Here is a 27,288-nt window from a genome sequence, read left to right on the forward strand (position 1 = left end):
TAATGTACATTCTGCTGCATTTAATATATATGAAAAAGCATTTTTTGTTGTTTCTTGCTTCTGGGAGATAAAAATGCACTAAGGGGTGAGGTGCGATGGCTTACTTATGTAATCCCAGCACTCTGGGAGGCGGAGGCGGGCACATCACCTGAAATCAAGGGTTAGAGACCAGCCTGACCACCATAGCAAAACCCCATCTCTATTAAAAATACAAAATTAGCCAGGCGTGATGATGCATGCCTGTAATCCCAGCTACTCAGGAGGCTGAGACAGGAAAATTGCTTGAACCCAGGAGGCGGAGGTTGTGGTGAGCCGAGATCGTGCCATTACACTCCAGCCTGGGCCAAATGAGCGAAACTCCATCTCAAAAACAAAACAAAACAAAAAATTGCACTAAGGCAATGGAAGTCGTTCATTGCCATGTCAATGTTGATCCTTCTGTTTCTGTTACATATGGGGCCAAAGTTGAACTAGCCTCAGTCAGAAGTTTCTCACCAAAATTTGAGAATGTTTCTTTTTTCTTATTAAGAGACTTTCATCAAGACAGGGGCTCTTGTTTATTTCCACGAGTGTGCAATGTGAAAGTACACTCTTGCCCTTTTGCCTTTATGGCTAAATTAGGGTCTTTATGATAATGGAAAGAAAGCCTAAGTTTCTTATTAGAAGATAGATTATGATACTGAAAGCAAATATAATGGTACGTGTTACCTGGCTGTCTTCGATAATGACACTGCACTGAAGCACCAAAGGTGGTTCTTATTGATCAGGCCAGAGTTCCTTGTGAAAAAAATTAGGCTCACTGGCATGTCTGAAGATTCCTAGCTGGATGGACAGAACCCCGTGGGCTATTTTGATTAGACTCTGCATTTAAAACACCTTGGTGCCCAGTAATGAGGATATTTTCACATTTAGCACAACATGATTTGGTGGTGGATTGGATTTGATAAAACTTCACTGAGCTAATGGCTGATTGGATTTACCTGGCCTGAATGCAAAATGAAGTAAAAATCACCTTTAACCTACTCTTCTTTGGCAGTCTTTTTTATACATATAGATACAGATATAAGATAGATGGCTAGAGAAACATATGCACGGAAAATGGGTAACATAGGTATGCCAACATAATTTCCATTATTGTTTATGTCCTGTAGAGAAGCCTCAGAATAAGTAGGTCAGAGGTCGTTTTCCTTCCCAACTTCTATAGCCCAGCTGAGTTTAATGAGCCACTTAGACCATCTTAGATGGATATAAGTCAATTAGCTAAACTGGAAGACATCCAGGCAGGACCCAAATGGCAAATGTGAATCACATAGGCATACAGTGAGAAAGGATGCAGGGCCCTGAAATGCTAAGCTGGAACTAGTCTTAAATGGCTTTACCAAAAACATACTTCCCAGGCCATGCACCCATATGTGAAGCTTTGTTGATGTTTAAACATAACATTGTATGGCTGTGTTCCATTCTGAGATGGTATGGATCCATATAGGTGAGAGTAAGTTTATATCTGCATCCTTGCCGGCCGGGTGCGGTGGCTCAAGCCTGTAATCCCAGCACTTTGGGAGGCCGAGACGGGCAGATCACGAGGTCAGGAGATCGAGACCATCCTGGCTAACACGGTGAAACCCCGTCTCTACTAAAAAAAATACAAAAAACTAGCCAGGCGAGGTGGCGGGCACCTGTAGTCCCAGCTACTTGGGAGGCTGAGGCAGGAGAATGGCATAAACCCGGGAGGCGGAGCTTGCAGTGAGCTGAGATCCGGCCACTGCACTCCTGCCTGGGCGGCAGAGCGAGACTCCGTCTCAAAAAAAAAAAAAAAAAAAAAAATGTTTGTTGATTAATATGTTTTGTATACATAAATATCTCCACAGGTGAAGTCATATAATTCTGTATGTGTGTGTTTATCTGTCTACCCATGACTATCTATATACAGATCTAACTATCATTTTTTCCATATGCAGACAGAATAAAGATATAAGAGGTCAAACGATAAATGGGTGTTGGTACTTACAGCAAGTTAAAGAAAAACTTCAATAAATGCAAAATCTTATTTGCCCTTTAAATTCCATCAATGGCCGGGCGCAGTGGCTCACGCCTGTAATCCCAGCACTTTGGGAGGCCGAGACGGGCGGATCACGAGGTCAGGAGATCGAGACCATCCTGGCTAACACGGTGAAACCCCGTCTCTACTAAAAAATACAAAAAACTAGCCGGGCGAGGTGGCTGGCGCCTGTAGTCCCAGCTACTTGGGAGGCTGAGGCAGGAGAATGGCATAAACCCGGGAGGCGGAGCTTGCAGTGAGCTGAGATCCGGCCACTGCACTCCTGCCTGGGCGACAGAGCGAGACTCCATCTCAAAAAATAATAATAATAATAAATAAATAAATAAATAAATAATAAATAAATAAATAAATTCCATCGATAAGAGCACACAAATGGAGGTATATGCTCTGACCTGCATCTTGCTGCATTTAATGTTTTCAAAGAAAGAATTGGTTTTTGTTGCTCACATCTGTTAGCAAAAATGTACTAAGGCCATAAGAGTCATTTATTGCGAAGTCAAAAATGTCCTTTGTAATTCTGGTGAACGTGAAAACGTGGATAAACTAGCCTCAGCTTGAAGGCCTTAACACAAATTTGCAAATGAGAAATAATTCTTTTTAAAGCTTCCCTCAAATTTAGGGCTTTTATTTTCAAATATGTGACATAGAAATAGAATTTTTTTTTTTTTTTTTTTCAGATGGAGCTGGGTGTGGTGGTGGGTTCCTGTAATCCCAGATACTCGGGAGGCTGAGGCAGGAGAATGACTTGAACCTGGGAGGTGGAGGTTGTGGTGAGTAGCAATGGAGCCATTGCACTCCAACCTGGGTGACAGAGTGAGACTCCATCAAAAAAACAAAACAAAACAAAAAACTCACAAATGAAAAGTAAATCAGAGGTTATGTCCCTACTCATGCTCCTCAAGATAGATGAATACAATTTCATCAGGCAAATTTAATAAGCCAATAAGCTCAAGTTAGGTGTTTTCAAATAGCAAATTAGCTGAGCCCAGGAGAATCGCATTAGCCAAATAGCTCAGCCCAAGTGATTCCATTTACCCAATCAGCTCAATCTAGGCAATTCCAATCAGTAAATTTCCTCAGCCCAGGTGATTACATTTTGCCAATTGACTCAACCCACGTGATTCCAATCAGTAACTTAGCTCAGCCCAGGTGATTTCAAACAGCCACTTAGTTCAGCCTTAACAATTTCAGTCACTGAGATTAGCCCTGGTGAATCTAATTTGCCAATTAACTCAGCCTCGATGATGCTAAACAAAAAGCTCAGCTCATGTGCTTTTAGTCAGGAAATCAGCTAGGTTCTAGCGAGTCCAGTTAGCCAGTTAGTTGAAACCCTGTGTTTCCAATCAGTCAATTAGCTCAGTTTTAGAAGTATCTAATTAACCAATTAGCTAAAGTTAGCTGATTCCAATAAGGCACTTAGTTCTGCCCAGGTGGATCGAATCCGCCAATAATCTGAATAGTGACTGTAGATTCATTAAGTCAGAATGGTGGATGTAAAAAGCACTTTTCTACACTGAGAAGAAAAGCAGGGCCCAGACATACTAATATCTGGAGTGCAGTGGCACAATGATCTCGGCTCATTGCAACCTCCACCTCCCAGGTTCAAGCGATTCTCCTCCCTCAGTCTCCCGAGTAACTGGGACTACAGGCGCCTGCCACTACGCCCAGCTAATTTTTATACTTTTAGTAGAGACGGGGTATTACCATGTTGGCCACGCTGGTCTGGAATCCCTGATCTTGGGTGATCAGCCCACCTCAGCCTTCCAAAGTGCTGGGATTACAAGCGTGAGCCACCATGCCCGGCAGGAAACTTTCTTCTGTAGATTTAGAAACAGATATAAGACATGTATGGTATGTAGGAAAACACATATAAAAACTAAGGCTTATATACATATGTCTAATTAATGTCTACTTATGAGTATGTCTTGAAAAAAAAAGCCCCAAAAGAAAAGTATGTAAGAGGTCATTACCTTACTCATTCTCCTCAAGACATGGTCAATGAACTCAGCTCATGTGATTCTAGTTGGCTAGTTAGCTCAGCCCAGGTGATTCCAATCAGCCAATTAAATGAGCACAAGTGATACCAATTAGTCAATTATATCAGTAAAGGTGAATCCAGTTAGTCAATTAGATTAGCCCAAGGTGATTCCAATTTGCCAATTAAATGAGCCGAAGTAATACCAATTAGCCAATTATATCAGTAAAGCTGAATCTAGCCAATTAGATTAACCCAAGGTGATTCCAATCAGCCAATTTTCTTAGCCTAGGTAGATCCAATCAAACAATTATCTAAATAGTGACTACAGGTTTATCAAAGCAGGCCCAAACTAGTGGGTGTGGAGAGCACATACATACACTGAGAAGGAATGCAGGGCCCTGAAATGCAAACCTGAACAACATGAATAACATGGCTTTGCTGTCAGCTTATTTCTGAAGCCTATGCTACTGAAGGTGAAGGGTTTTTTTAATGTTTATATAAACAATATTGTATGGCTATGTTCCATTCTGAAATGCTACTGAGCAAAAGAGATTGAAAGTAATTATATATCTGTATAATTTGTATATGCCAAGTGATTAAAAATGGTCTATTGGGGAACATTTCTTGTATATATAAATATTTACCTAGATATACTCCTATAATCCTGTATGTAAGTTTTAAAAATCTATTTACCTGGTCAGCTGCAGTGGCTCAGGCCTGTAATCTCAGCACTTTGGGAGGTTGAAGTAGACAGATCATGAAGTCAGGAGTTCGAGATCAGACTCGCCAATATGGTGAAACCCCGTCTCTACTAAAAATACAAAAATTTGCTGGATGTAGGGGTGCATCCTTGTAGTCCCAGCTACTTGGGGGGGCGAGGCAGGAGAATCACTTGAACCCAGGAGGCGGAGGTTGCGGTGAACTGAGATTGCACCACTGCACTCCAGTTTGGGCAAGAGAGTGAGACTCCATCCCCCTCCCCCCAAGGAAAGTAACTTCTATACATGTATAAATATATTTGCCCTGTAAACTAGACCTAGAAGAGTACACTAATAAAGGTATGCTCTGACATACATCCTGCTGCATTTAACATATATAAAGGAAGCATTGGTCTTTGTTGCTCACTTCTGGAAAATAAGCATGCACTAACCAACGGAACTCATTGACTGCCATGTCAAGGTTGATCCATCCCTTCATGTTGAACATATGGCCAGAGGTAAACCAGCCCCAGTCCTAAGATTCTCACCTAAATTGTAAAATGTTTATTTTTTTTTCTCATCAGGGCTTTCTTTAAGACATGGGATCAACTTCATTTTTATGAGTATGTGATGTAAAAGTACAATTTTGTCTTTTCATCTTTGTGACTGAAGTAGTATCTTTATGGTAATGGGACAAAAGTCTAGCACTCTTTCTGGAAGATAGGCCATCATAGTGAAAGCAAATATGGCTGTACATGGTACCAGGCCGCATTTCAACCAGACCATAGTGATCATATACAGAAGTGCTAATGGCGGCTCTTATTAGCTAGCTCAAAACTTCTTTCTTCTTTCTGAGTAAGGATAGTCTTACTGATGTCAGACATTCCTGCTTTTTTCAACTGGATGGACAGAAGCCCACTAGGCTGATATATTGAGATTCAGAAATGAAAAGACCTGGGTGCCAGGTAAGAAGGACATTTTCAAATTTATGAAGAAAACAAAAGTGTGGCAAAATTTTGACTTGGATTTTATAAATCTTCACTGAGATAACTGGCTGATTGGATTTATGTAGTCTGGAAGTAAAGAAAATAGAAATGACCTTTTAACCAACATTATTTCAGTGCCTTTTTTCTGTAAATATAAATATGCATATAAGATAGGTTGATGGGTAAACATATACACAAAGAATAAGTCACATATGTATGTATAGGTCAAGTTTATTCGTGCATATGTCCCATGTAGGACAGAGGTCATCTTCATCTCTACCCCTGCATCCCAGATAAGTTAAATAAGCAAATTAGCTCAGCATGCATGATTGCAAAAAGCCAATTAGGTCAGCTCAGGTAAATATAACCAACTGATTAGCTAAACTGGGAAAGTGTAGACATCAAGCTAGGCTCAAAATGATGGATATGAATAATACAGGCATACTCTGAGAAGAAAATTAAGGACCTAAAATGCTAAGCTGGACATAAAGCCTTACATCACACTACCAAAATATTACTTCACAGGCCATGCTCATGAACATGAAGTTTGTTCATGTTTTGTACATAATGCTTTATGGCTGTGTTCCAATCTGAGATGGTATAAAGCAATATAGGTGAAAAGTAAGTCTTCATCTGTGTCTTCAGGTTAGGCTGGAAAATTAGAAATATCTATTGATGAATATCTTTTGTATGCATAAATATTTACATATACAAACTAATATAATCCTGTGTGTGTTTATGTACTTACGTATATCTATATCAACATCTATCTATAATTATGTTAACATTCATGCAGAATAAAGATGTAGCAAGTCAAAGTATAAGTGAGCGGTGGCTCATACCTGTAATCCCAGTACTTTGGGAGGCTGAGGCGGGCAGATCCTGAGGTCAAAAGATCGAGACCATTGTGGCCAACATGATGAAATTCCCTCTCTACTAAAAACACAAAAATCAGTTGGGTGTGGTGGCATGTACCTGTTGTCTTAGCTACTTGGGAGGCTGAGGCAGGAGAATCGCTTGAACCCAGAAGGTGGAGGTTGCAGTGAGCCCAGACTGGGCCACTACACTCCAGACTGGTGACAGAGTGAGACTCCATCAAAAAGAAAAAATGGAATAAAGGGCATCCAAATTGGTAAAGAGGAAGTCAAACTGTCACTGCTTGTCGATGATATGATTGTATACCTAGAAAACTCTAAAGACTTATTCAAACAGCTCCTAGATTTGATAAATAAATTTAGTAAAGTTTCAGGATATGAAATCAATGTACACAAATCAATATCACTGTATACACCAAGTGACTGAGCTGAGAATCAAGTCAAGAACTCAACCCCTTTACACCAGCTGCAGAAAAAATATACTTAGGAATATACCTGGCCGGGCGCGGTGGCTCAAGCCTGTAATCCAGCACTTTGGGAGGCCGAGACGGGCGGATCACGAGGTCAGGAGATCGAGACCATCCTGGCTAACACGGTGAAACCCCGTCTCTACTAAAAATACAAAAACTAGCTGGCGAGGTGGCGGGCGCCTGTAGTCCCAGCTACTCGGGAGGCTGAGGCAGGAGAATGGCGTAAACCCGGAGGCGGAGCTTGCAGTGAGCTGAGATCCCCACTGCACTCCAGTCCGGGAGACAGAGCGAGACTCCGCCTCAAAAAAAAAAAAAAAAAAAAAAAAAAAAAAAAAAAGGAATATACCTAACCAAAGAGGTGAAAGACCTCTACAAGGAGTATTAGAAAACACTGCTGAAAGGCTGGGCGTGGTGGCTCATGCCTGTAATCCCAGCACTTTGGGAGGACGAGACGGGCGGATCATGAGGTCAGGAGATCGAGACCATCCTGGCTAACACGGTGAAACCTCGTCTCTACTGAAAAATACAAAAAAAACTAGCCGGGCGAGGTGGCGGGCGCCTATAGTCCCAGCTACTCGGGAGGCTGAGGCAGGAGAATGGCATAAACCTGGGAGGCAGAGTTTGCAGTGAGCTGAAATCCAGCCACTGCACTCCAACCTGGGTGACAGAGTGAGACTCCGTCTCAAAAAGAAAAGAAAACACTGCTGAAAGAAATCAAAGATGACACAAACAAATGGAAACACATCCCATGCTCATGGATGTGTAGAGTCAATATTGTGAAAATCATCATAGTGCTGGAAGCAATCTACAAATTTATACCATTCTTGTCAAAATACCACAATCATTCCTCACAAAACTAGAAAAACATTCTAAAATAAAAGAGCCCGCACAGCCAAAACAAAACTAAGCAAAAAGAACAAATCTAGAGATATCATATTATCTGACTTCAAACTATACTAGAAGACTGTAGTTACCAAAGCAGCATGGTACTGGTATAAAAATAGGCAAATAGACAAATGGAATAGAATAGTGAATAAAGAAATAAAGCCAAATACTTTCAGCCAACTGATCTTCAACAAACTAAACAAAAACATGAAGTAGGGAAAAGACATCCTATTCAACAAATACTGCTGAGATAATTGGCAAACCACATGTAGAAGAATAAAACTGTATCTTCATTGCTCACTTTATACAAAAATCAACCCAAGGTGGATCAAAGACTTAAATGTAAAACTTGAAACTATAAAAATTTTGCAAGATAACATCGGAAACACTCTTCTAGGCTTTGGCTTACGCAGAGATTTCATGACCAAAAACCCAAAACCAAATACAACAAAAACAAAGATCAATAAATGTGACTTAATTAAACTAAAAAGCTTCTGCAATTTGGGAGGCCGAGGCGGGCGGATCACGAGGTCAGGAGATCGAGACCATCCTGGCTAACACCGTGAAACCCCGTCTCTACTAAAAATAAAAAAAAAAAAAAAAATTAGTTGGGCGTGGTGAAGGGCACCTGTAGTCCCAACTACTCGGGGGGCTGAGGCAAGAGAATGGCGTGAACCTGGGAGGTGGAGCTTGCAGTGAGCCAAGATGGCACCACTGCACACCAGCTAGGGTGACAGAGCGAGACTCTGTCTCAAAAAAAGGAAAAAAAAAAAAAAAAGACTACACATTGGGTACTGTGTACATTGCTTGGGATATAGGTGCACTAAAATCTCAGAAATCACCACTAAAAAAGTTTTTCATGTAATCAGACATCACCTGTAGCCGCAAAGCTGTCGATATAATAATAAAAACAAATCTCCGCCCCCAAAGTCCCATAAGATTAAGTTTATATGCTTTGGCATTTAATTTTTTTAAAAACGGTCTCTGTCATCCAGGATGGAGTGAAGTGGCTTGATCACAGTTCATTGCACTCTCCATCTCCTGGGCTCAGGCAATTCTCCTACCTCAGCCTCCTGGGTAGCTGGTACTACAGATGCAGGTAACCATGCCGAGCTAATTTTTGTATTTTTTGTAGACATGGGGTTTTGCCATGTTGCCCAGGCTTGCCTCCAATCCCTGGGCTTAAGCAGTCTTTGTGCCTTGGCCTTTCACAATTCTGGGATTACAAGCGTGAGCCACCATATCCAACTAGACTCTTATTTTTATGTGATATAGAAAAGCTAAACATATTTAGATCTGCTAGTTAACAGAGAATTTGAAAAAAATCTATTAAAAATATAAAATGGTTTTTGTCTACAAATACTGATACCAAACAGTTCAAAATTATTTACTAGAGATTTCACTAAAAATTAGGTTTTTAAGAGTTAATGTAATTAATATATATAATTAAAACTACTGGATCTAAGAAAAACAATTTTGCATAGTGTGCAAACAAAAGCAAAAATATGTTTTCAATGAAGAAAGTTAAAAATATTTTGTCTTGTTTGAAATTACTTAAAGATTGTCTCAAATTGAGAAAATAAAAAGAACATAGATAAAATAAAATACAGAAAGTTTAAAAAGTAATTAAAAGAAACCTGGGAGCAGTGGCTCATCCCTATAATCCCAGCATTTTGGGAGGCCGAGGCAGGCGGATCACCTGAGGTCGGGAGTTGGAGACCAGCTTGACCAACATGGAGAAACTCCGTCTCTACTAAAAATACAAAATTAGCCTGACATGGTGGCACATGCTTGTAATCCCAGCTACTCGGGAGACTGAGGCAGGAGAATCACTTGAACCCGGGAGGCAGAGGTTGCAGTGAGGAGAGACTGCGCCATTGCTCTCCAGTCGGGGCAACAAAAGCGAAACTCCCTATCAAAAAAGAAAAAAAAGGTAATTAAAAGAGATTATAAACTATGTATGGAAATCTAGAGTGGTCAAAATGATAGATTTGGTGGATTTATTTATAAAGTTTTGTGAAAATTAGCTTTTAATTTTTTTAATTTTAATTTTTTTTTTTGAGACAGAGTCTTGCTGTGTCACCTAGGCTGGAGTGCAGTGGCGCAATCTCGGCACACTGCAACCTCCACTTCCTGGGTTCAAGTGATTCTCCTGCTTAGCCTCTCTGGTAGCTGGGACTACACGTGCCTGCCACCACGCCCGGCTAATTTTTGTAATTTAGTAGGGACAGGATTTTGCATATTGGCCAGGCTGTTCTCGAACTCCTAACCTCAGGTGATCTGCCTGCCTCGACCTTCTAAAGTATTGGGATTCCAGGTGTGAGCCACTGTGCCTGGCCAAAATTAGCTTTAGTATTGGTAACACACTAATAGAAAAGTAAAAGTTGATTTTCTCTTGGAACAAAAATTTTATGTATTATTACTATAACACAGTAACATATTTTTATTCACCTTTTTAATTAATTTAAAAAGAGAGAGAGTAGAGATAGGGTTTTTCTCGTGCTGTCTTTCTTGGGTCATTTGATTGTAAAACTAAATTCCCTGCATCAAACAATAAATGGTTTTGTTTTTGTAAATCTTCTAATAGGCCAGGCACCGTGGCTCATGCCTGTAACCCTAGCACTTTGGTAGGCCGAGGAGGGCAGATCACCTGAGGTCAGGAGTTGGAGACCAGCCGGGCCAACATGAAGAAACCCCATCTCTACTAAAAATACAAAATTAGCTGGGCATGGTGGCACATGCCTGTAATCCCAGCCACTTGGGACACTGAGGCAGGAGAATTGCTTGAACCCATGAGGCAGAGGTTGTGGTGAGCCAAGATCGTGCCATTTCCAGTCCGGGCAACAAGAGAGAAACTCCGTCTCGAAAACAAAACAAAACAAAAAACCAAAACAAGCAAACAAAAAAAACCTGTCAGGCCGGGCACGGTGGCTCAAGCCTGTAATCCCAGCACTTTGGGAGGCCAAGACGGGCGGATCACGAGGTCAGGAGATCAAGACCATCCTGGCTAACACGGTGAAACCCCGTCTCTACTAAAAACTACAAAAAACTAGCCGGGCGAGGTGGCAGCACCTGTAGTCCCAGCTACCCGGGAGGCTGAGGCAGGAGAATGACGTGAACCCGGGAGGCGGAGCTTGCAGTGAGCTGAGATCCGGCCACAGCACTCCAGCCTGGGTGACAGAGCGAGACTCCATCTCAAAAAAAAAACAAAAAAAAACCTGTGAGCCCAGATAAGACAAAAATTAATTGACCATTACAAAAGTACTCTGCCACATTTTTAAAGTTATATCAGCCAGTACAGAAATGTTTTAGATATGCTGTTTAAATAAACTCTGTGGTCCAAGTCAAATTAACTATGATAACCTCTCAGGAATAGTGGTGTGCACCTAAATTGGGGGAAAGTAACCCAATGTTTAAGAAATGTTTAAGAAGTGTTTAAGAAGACATAAACTTAATGTTAAGTGTGGACTCACAGAGAACCTAGGTGGCCACTTGATTTTTCCTGAGTTCTTTTTTTAGAATTAAATTAATTTTTTTTTTTTTTTGAGATGGAGTTTCACTCTTGTCACCTAGGCTGGAGTGCAATGGCATGATCTCTGCTCACTGCAACCTCCACCTCCCAGTTTCAAGCAATTCCCCTGCCTCAGCCTCCCAAGTAGTTGGGACAACAGGCGGCTACCACCATGCATAATTTTTGTAATTTTAGTAGAAATGGGTTTCACTATGTTGGGCAGGCTGGTCTCGAACTCCTGACCTTGTGATCTGCCTTCTTCAGCCTCCCAAAGTGCTGGGATTACAGGTGTGAGCCTCCTTGTTCGGCCCCTATTCCTGAGTTCTTGAAGTTTCCATTATTAAAAACTCTGCATTTCACTACTCATCACAGAAAAGATAAAGTAATTAACATTAAATATAAATTGTGTGTGTGTGTGTTTGTGTGTGTTTGTGTGGTGACGATTCTAAATTACTACACTAAGTTAAGACCAATTTTTTTTTTGTCAAACTTATAATTCTTAGAAGACAATTAAGTTTATGTATGTTTCTGCTACCTTGTGGGCCATTTAAACATTTATACAGAAATTGTCATTTTTTTTTTTTTTTTTTTTGAGACAGAGTCTCACTCTGTGGCCCAGGCTGGAGTGCAGTGGCAAGATCGCGGCTTATTGCAACGTCGACCTCTTGGATTCAAGCGATTCTTCTGCCTCAGTCTCCCAAGTAGCTGGGACTACAGGCACATACCATCATGCCTAGCTAATTTTTGTATTTTTAGTAGAGACGGGGTTTCACCATATTGGCCAGGCTGGTCTCGAACTCCTGACCTCGTGATCCACCCGCCTCAGCCTCCCAAAGTGCTGGGATTACAGGCATAAGCCACCTCGCCAGGCTTTTTTTTTTTTTTTCTTTTTTGAGACTGAGTTTCACTCATGTTGCCCAGGCTGGAGTGTAATGGCTTGATCTTGGCTCACTGCAACCTCTGCCTCATGAGTTCAAGCAATTCGCCTGCCTCAGCCTCCCATGTAGCTAGGATTACAGGGGGCCGCTAGTACACCCAGGTGATTTTTGTGTTTTTAGTAGAGACGGGATTTTATCATGTTAGTCTGGTCTGGAACTCCTGCCCTCTGGGGATCATCACACCTCAGTCCCAAAATACTGGGATTACAGACATGAGCAATGGACAGAAAACTGCACACCTGGCAACTGTTATTTTTAATGCATGTTTTCTGGTAGTATAAAAGCTTTCCGATGCAAGAAGGATGATGTTTTAACAGTAGCTAAAAGGATACTAAGACATTTTTTCCCTCATGAAACCTTTCTGAAAAGGTGTCCAATTACAAAGATATTTATTTCACTAGGAAAGTTGTAAAACTGTTAAATAAGGTATTACAGATATAATAGTACTGAGCAAAGCTAACTAAATTCACTAGATTGCTTTTGTAATTGCAATCGATGACAGTCGGATCCATCTAGAGTGGAAAAAATGTGTTGACCTTTATAAAAGGTCATTGGAAGCCTTTTGTTTTTTGGTTTTCTTTTTTTTGAGACAGAGTCTCGCTCTGGCCCAGACTGGAGTGCAGTGGCCGATCTTGGCTCACTGCAAGCTCCGCCTCCCGGGTCCACGCCATTCTCCTGCCTCAGCCTCCCAAGTAGCTGGGACCACAGGTGCCTGCTACCTCGCCCGGCTAGTTTTTTTGCATTTTTTAGTAGAGACGGGTTTTCACCGTGTTAGCCAGGATGGTCTCGATCTCCCGACCTCGTGATCCGGCTGTCTCAGCCTCCCGAAGTGCTGGGATTACAGACTTCAACCACCATGCCCGGCTTTTTTTTTTTTTTCAACTAAAGTTGTGCTAAATAAAAGAATGTATCTAGTTTACTTACTGGATAAACAGAGAAGTATCTGTGCAGTTGCTAGTATTTGTAGTTGCACATGGAGAAATACATCGAGTATTACAGAGATTCCATTGTAGGAAATTAATGAACAGACTGCTTGGTTGAAATGAGTAGACCATTTAACAAGCTAATTATTTGATCTATTTAATCTTGGTTGGTTCATGGGGTCCTTGGTTAGAAAGCATACTTCAGGCCTGCAACGGTGGCTCACACCTGTAATCCCAGCACTTTGGGAAGCCGAGGCAGGATCACCGGTCAAAATTCGAGACCAGCCTGGCCAACATGGTGAAACCTTGTCTCCACTAAAAATACAAAAATTAGCCGGGTATAGTGACACATGCCTGTAATCCCAGCTACTTGGGAGGCTGAGGCAGGAGAATCACTTGAACCCAGGAGGCAGAGGTTGCAGTGAGCTGAGATTGTGCCATTGCACTCCAGCCTAGGTGACAAGAGTGAGATTTCATCTCAAAAGAAAAAAAAAAAAAAGCATACTTCTAGCTCTTGACATTATTTTCCTGATAGTCAGAATAATAGTCTCCCTACTGCACTCTATTGTCTCAAAAATTACAAATCTTTGCATGCAGTCATCTCAAGTGGTCTGTCTTTAACTGGAATGATGAAAACTTGAAGATGCATGTGACCATAAGAACACCATAACCTATGAATGACCTGATAAGAACGGAAACCTAAAATAATGGAAACTGAGAGTGACACTAAGACCCTAAGTTTTGGTGACACTCTGACCTATGTGAAAACTTAATCAAAAGAGGGGAAATTTTTTAAACAAAATTATTTGAGGCCATCATTCTGGACTGAGCTTGTTCGCTAGGCCCAAACAGACCAAACCAAACCAAAATGGAGTCATTCATGCTAAATGTGATATAGTCAAACTGCAAATTTAAAGAAATAGGTAGATTCTAAAACTGGCCACATCTTGTTTTTCTTTGGTAGAAAGCAGATTTCAATACAAGGAGGTTTCTTCTACTGTAATCATTTAAAAAAATAATAACCTGAAGTACTTGTTTTCACTTTATAAAACCCACAGTTCTGGCCGGGCGTGGTGGCTCAAGCCTGTAATCCCAGCACTTTGGGAGGCCGAGACAGGCAGATCACGAGGTCAGGAGATCGAGACCATCCTGGCTAACACAGTGAAACCTTGTCTCTACTAAAAAAATGCAAAAAAGCTAGCCGGGCGAGGTAGCGGGCGCTTGTAGTCCCAGCTACTCGGGAGGCTGAGGCAGGAGAATGGCGTAAACCCAGGAGGTGGAGCTTGCAGTGAGCCGAGATCCGGCCACTGCACTCCAGCCTGGGCAACAGAGACAGACTCCGTCTCAAAAAAAAAAAAAAAAAAAAAAAACTTACTAAACTTATGGAAAAAAACAAAAAAAACCCCACAGTTCTGCTATTTTATAGTGGAATTTGAGACTAAATAAGTATTGTAATGGTGACAAAGTAATATCAATGTCTAAAGTTTTGGTTTATTTCTTGAAATTGAGGAGATAACCAAAAGGGAGATATTGCTAAATTAATTATAGCCTAAAGCTGACCCCTTTTATGTTTAATTTTGGTTAATAGGATTTTCTGTACATAGTAAATGAAAACCGAGCTGAATGTGTACATAGATTGTAACCTATTCTTGTATCAACCACTGTGTTTTTGCCAATAAAAGAACATCAACTGGTCAAACCATATTCAAATAAGGCAAATCCCAAGCTGTAATAAATCTGGCTGTTTCTGTACCTCACTTCCATTTCCTGTATATCACTTTGCTTTTTCTGTACATAAATCTTTTTTTCCACGTGGCTGTGCTGGAGTCTCTCTGAGGCTACTAGGGACCCACAGGCTGCTTAATTTGCAAATTATTCTTTGCTCAATTAAACTATGTTAAACTTAATTTCTCTAAAGTTTTTCTCTTGTAAAAGTCTTCAAATGTTTCGTATGATAAAAAAAAAAAGTGATGTGTTGTTGGGCTTTGATTATCTAAAATAAGTTATGTTTTCCAAATTATTCCATATCAGCTATGTCAGCTACTTTTTCCAAGTTATTCTATGTTCTTTCAAAATGCTTTTGCAATTTCTTTTTTGTTTTTGTTTTGTTTTGTTTGAGACAAACAAACAAAACACTCTGTCTCACTCTGTCACCCAGGCCGGAGTGCAGTGGTGTAATCAATCATGGCTTAATACAGCCTCCACCTTCCAGGTTTAAACAATCCTACCCTAGACGCCTGAGTATCATCATGCCTGGTTAATTTTTTTAATTTCTTTTATTGAGACAGGATCTTACCGTGTTGCCCAGGCTGCACTTGGACTCCTGAGCTTAAGTGATCCTCCCATCTCAGCTTACCTGAGCTTAAGTGATCCTCCCATCTCAGCTTCCCAAAGTGTTAGAATTACAGATATGAGCCACCATGTACCTCAGTAATTTCGTGAGATTTTTCCCAATAGTAAACAGTACTATGTGGGCACAAATCTAAAAGCAATCTGGTTTCTATTTTTGAAGTGTCACTTTCCAGGATTTTAAGAGTCTAGGGCAGCTACTTGAATAGTGCGCTCCATGGAGGTACACAGGCTTTGGAGTGATAGTTGATGCTGAGTCCCAGCCCAGCCACTTAGTAGCTGTGGGTGTTTGGAAAATTTTCTTGATGTGAAAGAGTTCTGTGGACCGCATATGAAGAAAAAGCAGAATGGGCTGGTGCGGTGGCTCACGCTTGTAATCCCAGCACTTTGGGAGGCCGAGGCAGGCAGATCACAAGGTCAGGAGATCGAGACCACCCTGGCCAACATGGTGAAACCCCGTCTCTACTATTAATACAAAAATTAACTGTGTGTGGTGGTGTGGGCCTGTAATCCCACCTACTCAAGAGGCTGAGGCACAAAAATAGCTTGAACCACTGTACTCCAGTCTGGCGACAGAGCAAGACTCCCTCTCAAAACAAACAAACAAACAACAGCAGAATGATACTGATTGCAAATATGGTAGCAATTTTTCATCCCTCCTGTATTCATGTCCATTGTCAGGTGCTTTTACAGCCATTCCCATCAAGATCCAGAATCTATTTTCCAAACACTTGCTCTGGCTGGCCTTACTTGCTCAGGGCAGTAGAAACCTGGGAACATGACAATGTGTTAGTATGGGGCCTAGGGTCAAACAGTTTTGACTACTTCTGTTTTCCTTTTCTTTTCTCTCTCTGTTTTTTCTCTTTTTTTGAGAAGGAATTTTTCTCTGTCACCAAGGCTGGAGTGCAGTAGCATGATCTTGTCTCACTGCAACCTCCATCTCCCAGGTTCAAGCAATTCTCCTGACTCAGCTTCCCGAGTAGCTGAGACTACAGGCATGTGTCACCACACCCAGCTAATTTTTGTATTTTTAGTAGAGATGGGGTTTCACCATGTTGGCCAGGCTGGTCTCAAACTCCTGACCTAAGGTGATCCACCTGCCTTGGCCTACTAAAGTTCTGGGATTACAGGTGTGAGCCACCATGCCAGGCCTGCTTCTGTTTTTCTTTCAGAATGCTGCCATCTTCATGAAACAAGCCCGTATTAGCCAGCTGGAGGATAAGATACCATGGGGAGGAGAAGCAAGGTGCCCCTGTTAACAGCCCAAGACGTAGAAGCTCACCCCTAGAAGAGAGCTGCCTTCCTAGTCAATGAGCAGCTCATGATACATGTCTGAAGGAGCTCAACTAAGAACAGAAGAATGGCCTTCTGTTCCTAGAGTTTTTAGAGAGATGAATGGCTAAATGACCGAGCAGTTCAATTATGAGCTAATCAGTTTTGGGATGGTTTGTTATGCTGCCAAAGGTAACTATACATGCACCCAGTGCAGATAGAATGCCAAGATTTCATGACAAGTTGATTACTAGTTACCTTCTAATGCTGAGCACCATAAAAGTACTGATATTTTTCCCTATTTAAAGTTAGATGTCTTGTAAGATAATGTTAAGAAATGCAGAACTATTATTGCTGGGTGTGGTGGCTCATGCCTGTAATTCCAGCACTTTGGGAGGCCAAGGTGGGGCAGATCACCTGAGGTCGGGAGTTCGAGGGCAGCCTGACCAACATGGAGCAACCTTATCTCTACTAAAAATACAAAAAATTAGCCGGGCATGGTTCCACATATCTGTAATCCCAGCTACTCCTCAAGAGGCTGAGGTAGGAGAATCTCTGGAACCCGGGCAGCAGAGGTTGCTGTGAGCTGAGATCATTCTATTGCACTCCAGCCTGGGCAACAAGAGCAAAACTCAGTCTCAAAAAACAAACAAACAAACAAACAAATAAATAAATAAATAAATAAATGCATGTGGACATGTGGACATGTATGCATGTGATTGGTGCTTATATTCACTCAGTTTCCCACACCACAGGAGAAGACAGATAACCACAGCCTGACCATTAGGGTCAACGCCAAATAGCAAAGTAAGTTTGCCTTTAATCTATTTTCTTCCTATGTAAACATTAAAGTTCCAGATTGTGAACAGATCTGAAGACATAGAGTTTTCTTCCCCTGTGACCCCATCATCCTTTGTTCACTGTCTGTTCTCTGAAAGAAGGGTGGGCAACAGGTGGTAAGAGTGGTTTACCTGTGGTTATTTCATTCCTGCGGCCCTCAGGTGTGGTATTGATTGAGGTCTTCGGCTCACTCTTTATTTTTACTTTTCAGTCAGGTCGTTTGTTTTATTGTTGTTTGAAAACCATTCCTATATTTTGGATAACAATCCTTATCAGATATGTCTTTTGCAAATATTTTCTTCCATACTGTGTCTTTCTTTTCATTCTCTACAGTGTCTTTCACATAGCAAAAATACTTAATTTTGGTAAATTTGACATCAATTTTGTACTTTTAGAAAATGAACTTGTGGTATTTTATCTAAATTATAATTGCTAAATCCCGTGTCATCTAGATTTTCTCTAATTACATTCTAGGAATTTTATAGTTTTGCATTTTAAATTTAGGTCTGTGATCCATTTGTGTTAGTTTTTGTGAGGCTGTAATGTTTGTGATTCATGCTTTTGTATGTGGATGTCCAATTGTTTTAGCATGATTTGTTGAAAGGATTCTCTTGGCTGCATTACAACTGCCTTTAGTCTTTTATCAAAGATTCATTCAGCATATTAATATGAGCTTACCTCTGGGCTCTGCACTCATTCCATCAACTAATTTGTCTATTCTTTTACCAATATCACACTCTCTTGATTACTATAGCTTTATATTTAATCTTGAAGCTGAGTGGTGTCTCAGTCATCCAATTTTATGTTCTCCTGCAATATTGTGTTGGCTATTCTAGGTCTTTAGCCTCTACATGTACACTTATTCTAGGTTTTTGCTTGTACATATAAACTTTAGAATCAGTTTGTTAATAGCCGCAAAAGAAGTTTGTGGAATTTTGTTTAAGGTTGTATTGCATCACAGATCAAGCTAGGAAGGACTGACATCTTGACAATACGGAGTATTTGCATTCATGATCATGTTGTATCTCTCCACTATTTTTTTCTTCTTCTGATTTCTTTTATTAGATAAAAGTCTTTCCGGCCAGGCGCGGTGGCTCAAGCCTGTAATCCCAGCACTTTGGGAGGCTGAGACGGGCGGATCACGAGGTCAGGAGATCGAGCCCATCCTGGCTAACATGGTGAAACCCCATCTCTACTAAAAAAAAAATACAAAAAACTAGCCGGACATGGTGGCGGGTGCCTGTAGTCCCAGCTACTGGGGAGGTTGAGGCAGGAGAATGGAGTAAACCCGGGAGGCGGAGCTTGCAGTGAGCCAAGATCCAGTCACTGCACTCCAGCCTGGGCGACAGAGCGAGACTCCGTCTCAAAACAAAAAAATTTAAAAAACATAAAGAAAATAAAAGTCTTTCTTTTTTCTTTTTTTGAGATGGAGTCTGGCTCTGTCGCCCAGGCTGGAGTGCAGTGGCCGGATCTCAGCTCACTGCAAGCTCCACCTCCCGGGTTTACGCCATTCTCCTGCCTCAGCCTCCCGAGTAGCTGGGACTACAGGTGCCCGCCACCTCGCCCTGCTGGTGTTTTTGTGTGTGTGTGTTTTGGTAGAGACGGGGTTTCACCGTGTTAGCCAGGATGGTCTCGATCTCCTGAACTCGTGATCCGCCCATCCCGGCCTCCCAAAGTGCTGGGATTACAGGCTTGAGCCACCGCGCCCGGCCTCTTTTTTCTTTTTCTTCTTCTTCTTCTTTTTTTTTTTGCTTGGAAAGAGCCTCACTCCATCCCCCAGGCTGGAGTTCAGTGATGCAGTCTTGGTTCACTATAACCTCCACCTCCCGGTTCACGTGATCCTTCTGCCTCAGCCTCCCAAGTAGCTGGGACTACAGGTGTGTGCCACCATGCCAGGCTGATTCTTGTATTTTTAGTAGAGATGGTATTTCACCATGTTTATTGGTACTTTCACCATGTTATTTCTCCTGCCTCAGCCTCCTGAGTGGCTGGGATTACAGCTGAACCCGGGAGGTGGAGGTTGCGGGTGAGGTGAGATCACACCACTGCACTCCAGCCTGGGCAACAGAGTGAGACTCTGTCTCAAAAACAAACAAATAAACAAACAAAAGTTTCAATATAGGCATAAAACATCTGTTAATTTACATTATAGAACATCCTCTTAAGATTAGTTTTATTGCCGGGCGCGGTGGCTCAAGCCTGTAATCCCAGCACTTTGGGAGGCTGAGGCGGGCGGATCATGAGGTCAGGAGATCGAGACCATCCTGGCTAACACGGTGAAACCCCGTCTCTACTAAAAAATACAAAAAACTAGCCGGGCGACGACGTGGCGGGCGCCTGTAGTCCCAGCTACTCGGGAGGCTGAGACAGGAGAATGGCGTAAAACCCGGGAGGCGGAGCTTGCAGTGAGCTGAGATCTGGCCACTGCACTCCAGCCTGGGCCACAGAGCGAGACTCCGTCTCAAAAAAAAAAAAAAAAAAAGATTAGTTTTATTTCTTATAACAAAGAATCTTTATTTGTTTCTTTTTTTTATAAACAACATCTTACTTTGTCACTCAGGCTTGAGTGCAGTGGTGTGATTATAGCTCACTGTAGCCTGGAACTCCTGAACTCAGGTGATCTTCCTGCCTTGGCCTCCTGAGTAGGTGGGACTGTAGTTGCATGTCAACATGCCCTATTAATTTTTTTTTTATATAGAGAAACAAAGTCTCCCTATGTTGCCCAGCCTGATCTCAAACTCCTGGCCTCAAGTAATACTCCTGTTATGGTCTCCCAAAGTCCTTGGATTATTGGCATGAGCCACCATGCCTTGCCTATTTTCTCCAAAAGTTTTTTTCTAAAAAACAAAAACAAAAAAGAAAAAGTGTACTGTCTTCTGTTGGTTGCATATTAGAATATAGGTTATATAGAGTATCCTACTTTGAAGCAGCCCATTCCAGAGTCTACACAAAGTTGTTCTTCCTGAACTGCTTTAAGACAATTACCTTATGTGGGACAAGGGCATGGGGCAGTCCCCCAGAAAATTCACCAACTGAAAATAACTACAGAAACAATATGTGCCTGTTCCCAAACAGAGCAAGAGTGTCTGCTGTAGATGGTCAACCTTTCCAGACAGTAGTAACATCTACGTTTACCAAGAGACATGTACTGTGAACTCTGAGAACAGGTTACAATGTGTATTGAGTCAGGAGAAACTCATCCATCAGACCACAGCCAAAGACAGTCAAATATTAAACATCTTCTCTGCACATGTGGAAACATCAGATGTGCAAAAATAAAACATTGGGAGACAAGGTCCTCACTGCATATTTGTGGGCTTTAGTCTCCAGTGAGACACATTGAGCCCACATCTCCTATTTCACTACTGCTGCATCTGTCATACACCACATTTCATATATATTTCACACTATGTTTGAATTTTATATTCCATTTGTCTCTAAATCTGTTCATAAATCAAAACTATATTATTTAACTTTTCAATTCCTTACAACACATCACAGAAGATGTCACTTCACTTTTCTTTTCCAAGCCCAGGCTGGAATGCAGTGGCATGATCTCGGCTCATTGCAACCTCCACCTTCCAGGTTCAAGCTAAGCTCCTGCCTCTGCCTCCCAAGTAGCTGGGATTACAGGTGCACCCCACCACACCTGACTAATTTTTGTGTTTTCAGTAGAGATGGTGTTTCACCATGTTGGCCAGGCTGGTCTCAAACTCCTGACCTCAGGAGATCTGTCCGCTTCGGCTTCCCAAAATGCTAAAATTACAGGAGGGAGCCACCACACCTGGCAAAGAGCTGTAATTGTTATTGGTAAATTGTAACTGGAGTAAATTTTTCAAAATATCTTATTTTTTGTTCAAGTTCAACAGCTCATTTTCCTTTATTCAGCTATGAATAATTGAGATCTATCCATACTAATTTAAAACACCTAAGTTTTTTTTTTACACAAAAACTTGGGAGTTAGGCATACCTGGGCCAGTATGGCAGCTTCATGAAGCCCTTAGGGATGTCTCTGCTCCATCACCCCTGACATTCATTTTCCATTCTTCATGGTCCAAGATGAGGCTAAAGATCCAGAACATCTAGTAACATCCATATTTTTGAAAACCAAAAAAGCTCTTTTTAAAATCATTGTTGTTCCATCTACGCAATTTCTGAATTTTATTTTATTTGTTGCTGTTTTCTTCAACTTCTATTTTAGGATCAATGGTGTATGTGCAGGTTTGTGAAATGGGTGAATTGCATGTCACTGGAGTTTGGTGTACACATTATTTCATCAGCCAGATAGTGAGCATGGAGCTTGATAGGTAGATTTTTTTTTTTTTTGGATGGAGTTTTGCTCTTGTTGCCCAGGCTGGGGTGCAGTGGCCTCATCTTGGCTCACTGCAACCTCTCTGCATCCCAGGTTCAAGTGATTCTCCTGCCATAGCCTCCTGAGTAGCTGGGATTACAGGTTCATGCCACCATGCTCGGCTAATTTTTGTGTTTTTAATAGAGACCAAGTTTCACCATATTAACCAGGATGGTCTCGAACTCCTGACCTTGTGATCTGCCTGCCTCGGGCTCCCAAAGTGCTGGGAATATAGGCATGAGCCACCGCGTCTGGCCCAATTTTTGTATTTTGAGACAAGGTTTTACCATGGTGGCCAGGCTGGTGTCGAACTCCTGACCTCAGGTGATCCGCCCGCCTCAGCCTCCCAAAGTGCTGGGATTACAGGCGTGAGCCACCGTGCCTGGCAGATAGGTGGATTTTTGATCCTCACCCTCCTCACACCCTCTACTCTCATATAGACCCTGGTATTTATTGTTTTCCTCTTTGAGTTGTGTGTACTCAATGTTTAGCTTCAACTTATAAGTGAGAATACTCAGTATTTTGTTTTCTGTTCCTGCATTAATTTGCTTATAATAATGGCCTCCAACTGTATCCATGTTGCTGCAAAGGACGTAATTTTACTCTGTTTTATGGCTGACTTGTATTCCATGGTGTACATGTGCCACGTTTTTCTAATTCAGTCAACTGTTGATGGGCATGTAGATTGATTACATATCTTTGCTATTGTCAAAAGGGCTACAGTGAACATATGTGTGCATGTATCTTTATAGTAGAATGATTTATATCCATTTTGGTATATACCTGGTAACAGGATGGTGTCAAATGGTTTAAAGTTATTTGAGAAATCTTCACACTGCTCTTTCACCAGTGGCTGAACTAACTTACATTCCCTTTGCTCTGCAACCTGACCAATATCACATTGTGGTTTTCATTTGCATTTCTTTAATAATTGTAATGTTTACCATTTTTATTTTATTTATTTATTTATTTATTTTTTACTTATAGCCAATATTTAATAATCCCAAATTGATGTGTAAAAAAGTCTTTATGATCTGTTACCGCCCAAAAGAAGGCATCATAATAACTTTCAAGAATATATTCTTTGACTTCTAACCTCTGCTCTTCTTTAGAATTACCTTTGCTGCAGCCAGTACATGCTCCTTGTTAATGACTCTACACCTACTCTCACAAGCGTTTGTCCTGGACTCTTCTGCTAATCGATGAACAAACAGTAAGCAGTTCAGATGGACCAGTAAGTCACCACTTTTCTCCAGACGAAGTTGAGGCTTCTGTCGCTTGAAGACTCGCTTTAGAAAGCCACGGGGAGCCTTCCGCTTTATCTGCTTCTTCTGGGAGACTATGGTCAACAGCGCCATCCTCTCCGTCAAGTACCAGCTGCCTCAGCTTCCGAGGTGCTCTCTGTATCGCACACAAGCTCTGGGGACACTGGGCCAACGATAACAATCCGGTCCCTCTTACGCTTCTTCCATGTTTACCATTTTTAAATGTGCTCTTTGGCTTTGTGTATGTCTTCTTTTGAGAAGTGTCTGGTTTTTGTTTTGAGATGGAGTCTTGCTCTGTCACCCAAACTAGAGTATAGTGGCAGGATCTCTGCTCACTGCAACCTCCACCTCCTGGGTTTAAGCGATTCTCCTGCCTCAGTCTCCTAAGTAGCTGGGATTCCAGGCACCCACCACCGCGCCTGGCTAATTTTTGTATTTTTAGTAGAGATGGGGTTTTATCATGTTGGCAAGGCTGGTCTCAAACTTCTGACCTCGAGATCCACCTGCCTCAGCCTCCCAAAGTGCTGGGATTACAGGTGTGAGCCACAGCGCCCAGCTGAGACGTGTCTGTTGATGTCTTTGTTCATTCTTTAATTGGTTGTTTATATTTTGCTTGTTGATTTGTTTATGTTTCTTTATAGATTCTGGATATTAGACCGTTTTCAGATGCATAGTTTTCTTTTTTTTTTTTTTTTGGAGACGGAGTCTCGCTCTGTCGCCCAGGCTGGAGTGCAGTGGCCGGATCTCAGCTCACTGCAAGCTCGGTCTCCCGAGTTTACGCCATTCTCCTGCCTCAGCCTCCCAAGTAGCTGGGACTATAGGCGCCCGCCACCTCACCTGGCTAGTTTTGTTTTTTTTGTATTTTTTAGTAGAGACAGGGTTTCACTGCGTTAGCCAGGATGGTCTCGATCTCCTGACCTCGTGATCCACCCGTCTTGGCCTCCCAAAGTGCTGGGATTACAAGCTTGAGCCACCGCGCCCAGCCCAGATGCATAGTTTTCAAATATTTTCTCTCATTCTGCAGGTTGTCTGTTTACTTTATTGATGGTTTTTTTCAGTGTGTAGAAGCTCTTAAGTTTAATTAGGTCCTGCTTGTGAATTTCTGTATTTGTTGCAGTTGCTTTGAGAGTCAGCATCATGAAATCTTTGTCAAAACCTATGTGCAGAATGGTATTTCCTAGGTTTTCTTCTAGGGACTTTACAGTTTTAGATTTTATATTTGAGTCTCTAATCAACGTTAGGTTAATTTTGTACATGGCGACAGATAGAGGTCCAGTTTCAAACTTCTGCATATGGCTAGTCCATTATCTTGGCACCATTTATTGAATAAGAAGTAATTTCCCAATTGATCATTATCATCAACTTTGTCAAAGATAACATACTTATAAATGAGTAGTCATTCTTACATCAGACAAAACAGGCTTTAAAGCAAAAACAGGTAAAAATAAAAAACACAAAAAGGGACATTATATAATGATAAAAGGACTAGTCCAACAGGAATATATCACAATCCTAAATATATATGCACCTAACACTGGAGCTCCCAAATTCATAAAACAATCACTACTAGACCTAAGAACTGAGATAAATGGCAACACAGTAATAATGGGGAATTTCAATACTCTACTGACAGCACTAGACAAGTCATCAAGACAGAAAGTCAACAATAACAACAAAAAAACACAATGGACTTAAACTATATCCTAGAACAAATGGACTTGACAAATACTTACAGAACATTCTACCCAACAACTACAGAATATACATTTTATTCATCAGCACGTGGAATATTCTCCAAGATAGACATACGATAGGCCACAAAACAAGTCGCAATAAATTTAAGACAATCAAAATTACATCAACTAGTCTCTCAGACTGCAGTGGAATAAAATTGAAAATCAACTCCAAATGAACCATCGAAACCATGCAAATACATGGAAATTAAATAAGTTTTAGAAATTAAATAAAACCATGGAAATTAAATTAAATATAAATTTAAGATCCACCCATTTCTGAATGATCATTGGATGAAATCAAGATTGGAATTAAAAAATTTTTTGAATGGAACAATAATAATGGCACAACCTATCAAAACGTCTGGGATACAGCAGAAGTGGTGGTAAAAGGAATGTTCATAGCATCAAGAGCCTCCATCAAAAAAAGTCTGAAAGAGCATAAGTAGACAATGTAAGATAACAACTCAAGGAACTAGAGAAACAAGAACAAGCCAAACCCAAACCCAGCAGAAGAAAAGAAATAATAAAGATCAGAGCAGAACTAAATGAAACTGAAACCACCACCACCAAAAAATCCAAACCATAAATGAAATGAAAACCTGGCTCTTAGGAAAGATAAACAAAATTGATAGACCATTAACAGCATTAACCAAGAAGAGAGAAGATCCAAATAAGCTCAATTAGAAATGAAACAGAAGATATTGCAACTGATGCCACAGAAATACAAAAGATCATTCAGGGTGACTGTGAACACCTTTATGTGCACAAGTTAGAAAACCTAAAGGAGATGAATAAATTCCTGCAAATGTACAACCCTCCTAGATTAAAAAACAACAACTCTGAACAGACTAATAACAAAAAGTGAGATTGAAATAATAATTTTTAAAAATTGTCAACCAAGAAAAAAAAAAAAGTTCAGAACTAGGTGGATTCACAGCTGAATTATATTAGACTTTCAAAGAAAAATTGTTGGGGGCAGAGCCAAGACAGCTGACTAGAAGCAGCATCCCATAAAAAAGAACTATAATAGTTTGTGAATCCTGCACCACAACCTGAAGTATCCAGGTTCTCTCATCAGAACTGACTAGGTGGCTGGCGTGACCCATGGAGAGGAAGGAAGAGCAGTGTGGTGCGCAGCCCACCTGACACCCACATGGGCCTGGGGAGCCCCCACCCCCACCCAGCCAAAGGAGGCAGTGAGTGAGCATGCTATCCATCCTGGGAGACTGCGCTTTTTCCATGAAACTTGCAACCCATGGATTAGAAGATTCCACTCATGAACCCACACCACTGGAGCCTAAGGTCCCAAGTGTTGGAAACAAGAGCTCAGAGTCACAAAGCTGAGAGTTGCAAAGAAAAAGAGCACAGAAACAAGGAATTTCTCAGCAAGGCAAGGCAAATTTACTTCTGCAGAAGGGTGCCAGTCATGTCTCTGGCTGTTGTGAGAGCACAGCATACAAGAGAGGGAAGGGGTTTTTATCCCTAACACAGTCCCTACTTCTGTGTCTTGCCCTCTTTGGCTGGAGTCAGACCGCACAATCTAAGCTAACTCGATGGCTATTTTAAATCGAGACTGGCAGGAAGGTTGTTTACAGAGAAAGTAACTAGGAGTGAGGAGCACTTCTTCCAAATAAGGAAGAAATGTGGGTTACAGATTGCGAAGGGGAGAAGAGATGTTTACAGAGCAGGTAGCTAGGAGCGGGAAGGTACAAGGAAGTTGATTTTGAGAACAAAGAACAAGGAAGTTACCCTTTGAAGAGGAACTTATTATGCCTGACACAACCCTGGAGCTGAGCAGATTCTCAGCAGCCTGTGAGCTAGAATGTGCTTAAGCCTGCCAAGTTCCCACTGGAGGGGTGACCAGCACCACAGTTGCAGCTGGCTGCTGTCTCAGCTGTTTGAGCTTCTTGGGGGAGGGACAGCAGCCAGCACTGGGACTTGAAACGGCCTAACAGGCTAAGCTCCCTGGGTGGGGAAAGGGCAGCAGCCATCTCCATAGCTCCTGGCCGCACTTTCCCCGTGCTAGATCCAGGGAAACTGGATAGCTTGTTCTCAAGAGGTGTCCCCCACAGCCCAACACACTAGTTGTTCCAGACTGTGGCCAGAATGTCTCTTGAGGCCTGACCCGTCCCTCATCACTGGGCAGGGCCTC

General features: G+C 41.6%; 1 protein-coding gene and 1 long non-coding RNA gene across 2 annotated transcripts; both read right to left on the reverse strand.

Annotated features, from left to right (window-relative positions):
* Positions 1-643: 643 nt before the first annotated feature.
* Positions 644-14,052, reverse strand: LOC117093762. The gene is made up of 5 exons (XR_004441225.1): positions 14,039-14,052; positions 11,917-11,920; positions 8,012-8,017; positions 2,452-2,457; positions 644-712 (listed from the first exon to the last, which is right to left on the reverse strand). It is a non-coding gene; the product is annotated as an uncharacterized LOC117093762 (long non-coding RNA).
* Positions 14,053-23,108: 9,056 nt separating this feature from the next.
* LOC117093747 (centromere protein W) lies at positions 23,109-23,627 on the reverse strand. Its single transcript, XM_033229262.1, has one exon. The coding sequence runs from the start codon at positions 23,491-23,493 to the stop codon at positions 23,227-23,229; it is 267 nt and encodes an 88-aa protein (XP_033085153.1). The 5' UTR covers positions 23,494-23,627; the 3' UTR covers positions 23,109-23,226.
* Between the last annotated feature and the right edge of the window lie 3,661 nt (positions 23,628-27,288).

This window comes from Trachypithecus francoisi, unplaced genomic scaffold (assembly GCF_009764315.1).
Source record: "Trachypithecus francoisi isolate TF-2019V2 unplaced genomic scaffold, Tfra_2.0 Lachesis_group12, whole genome shotgun sequence".
Classification (NCBI taxonomy): domain Eukaryota; kingdom Metazoa; phylum Chordata; class Mammalia; order Primates; family Cercopithecidae; genus Trachypithecus; species Trachypithecus francoisi.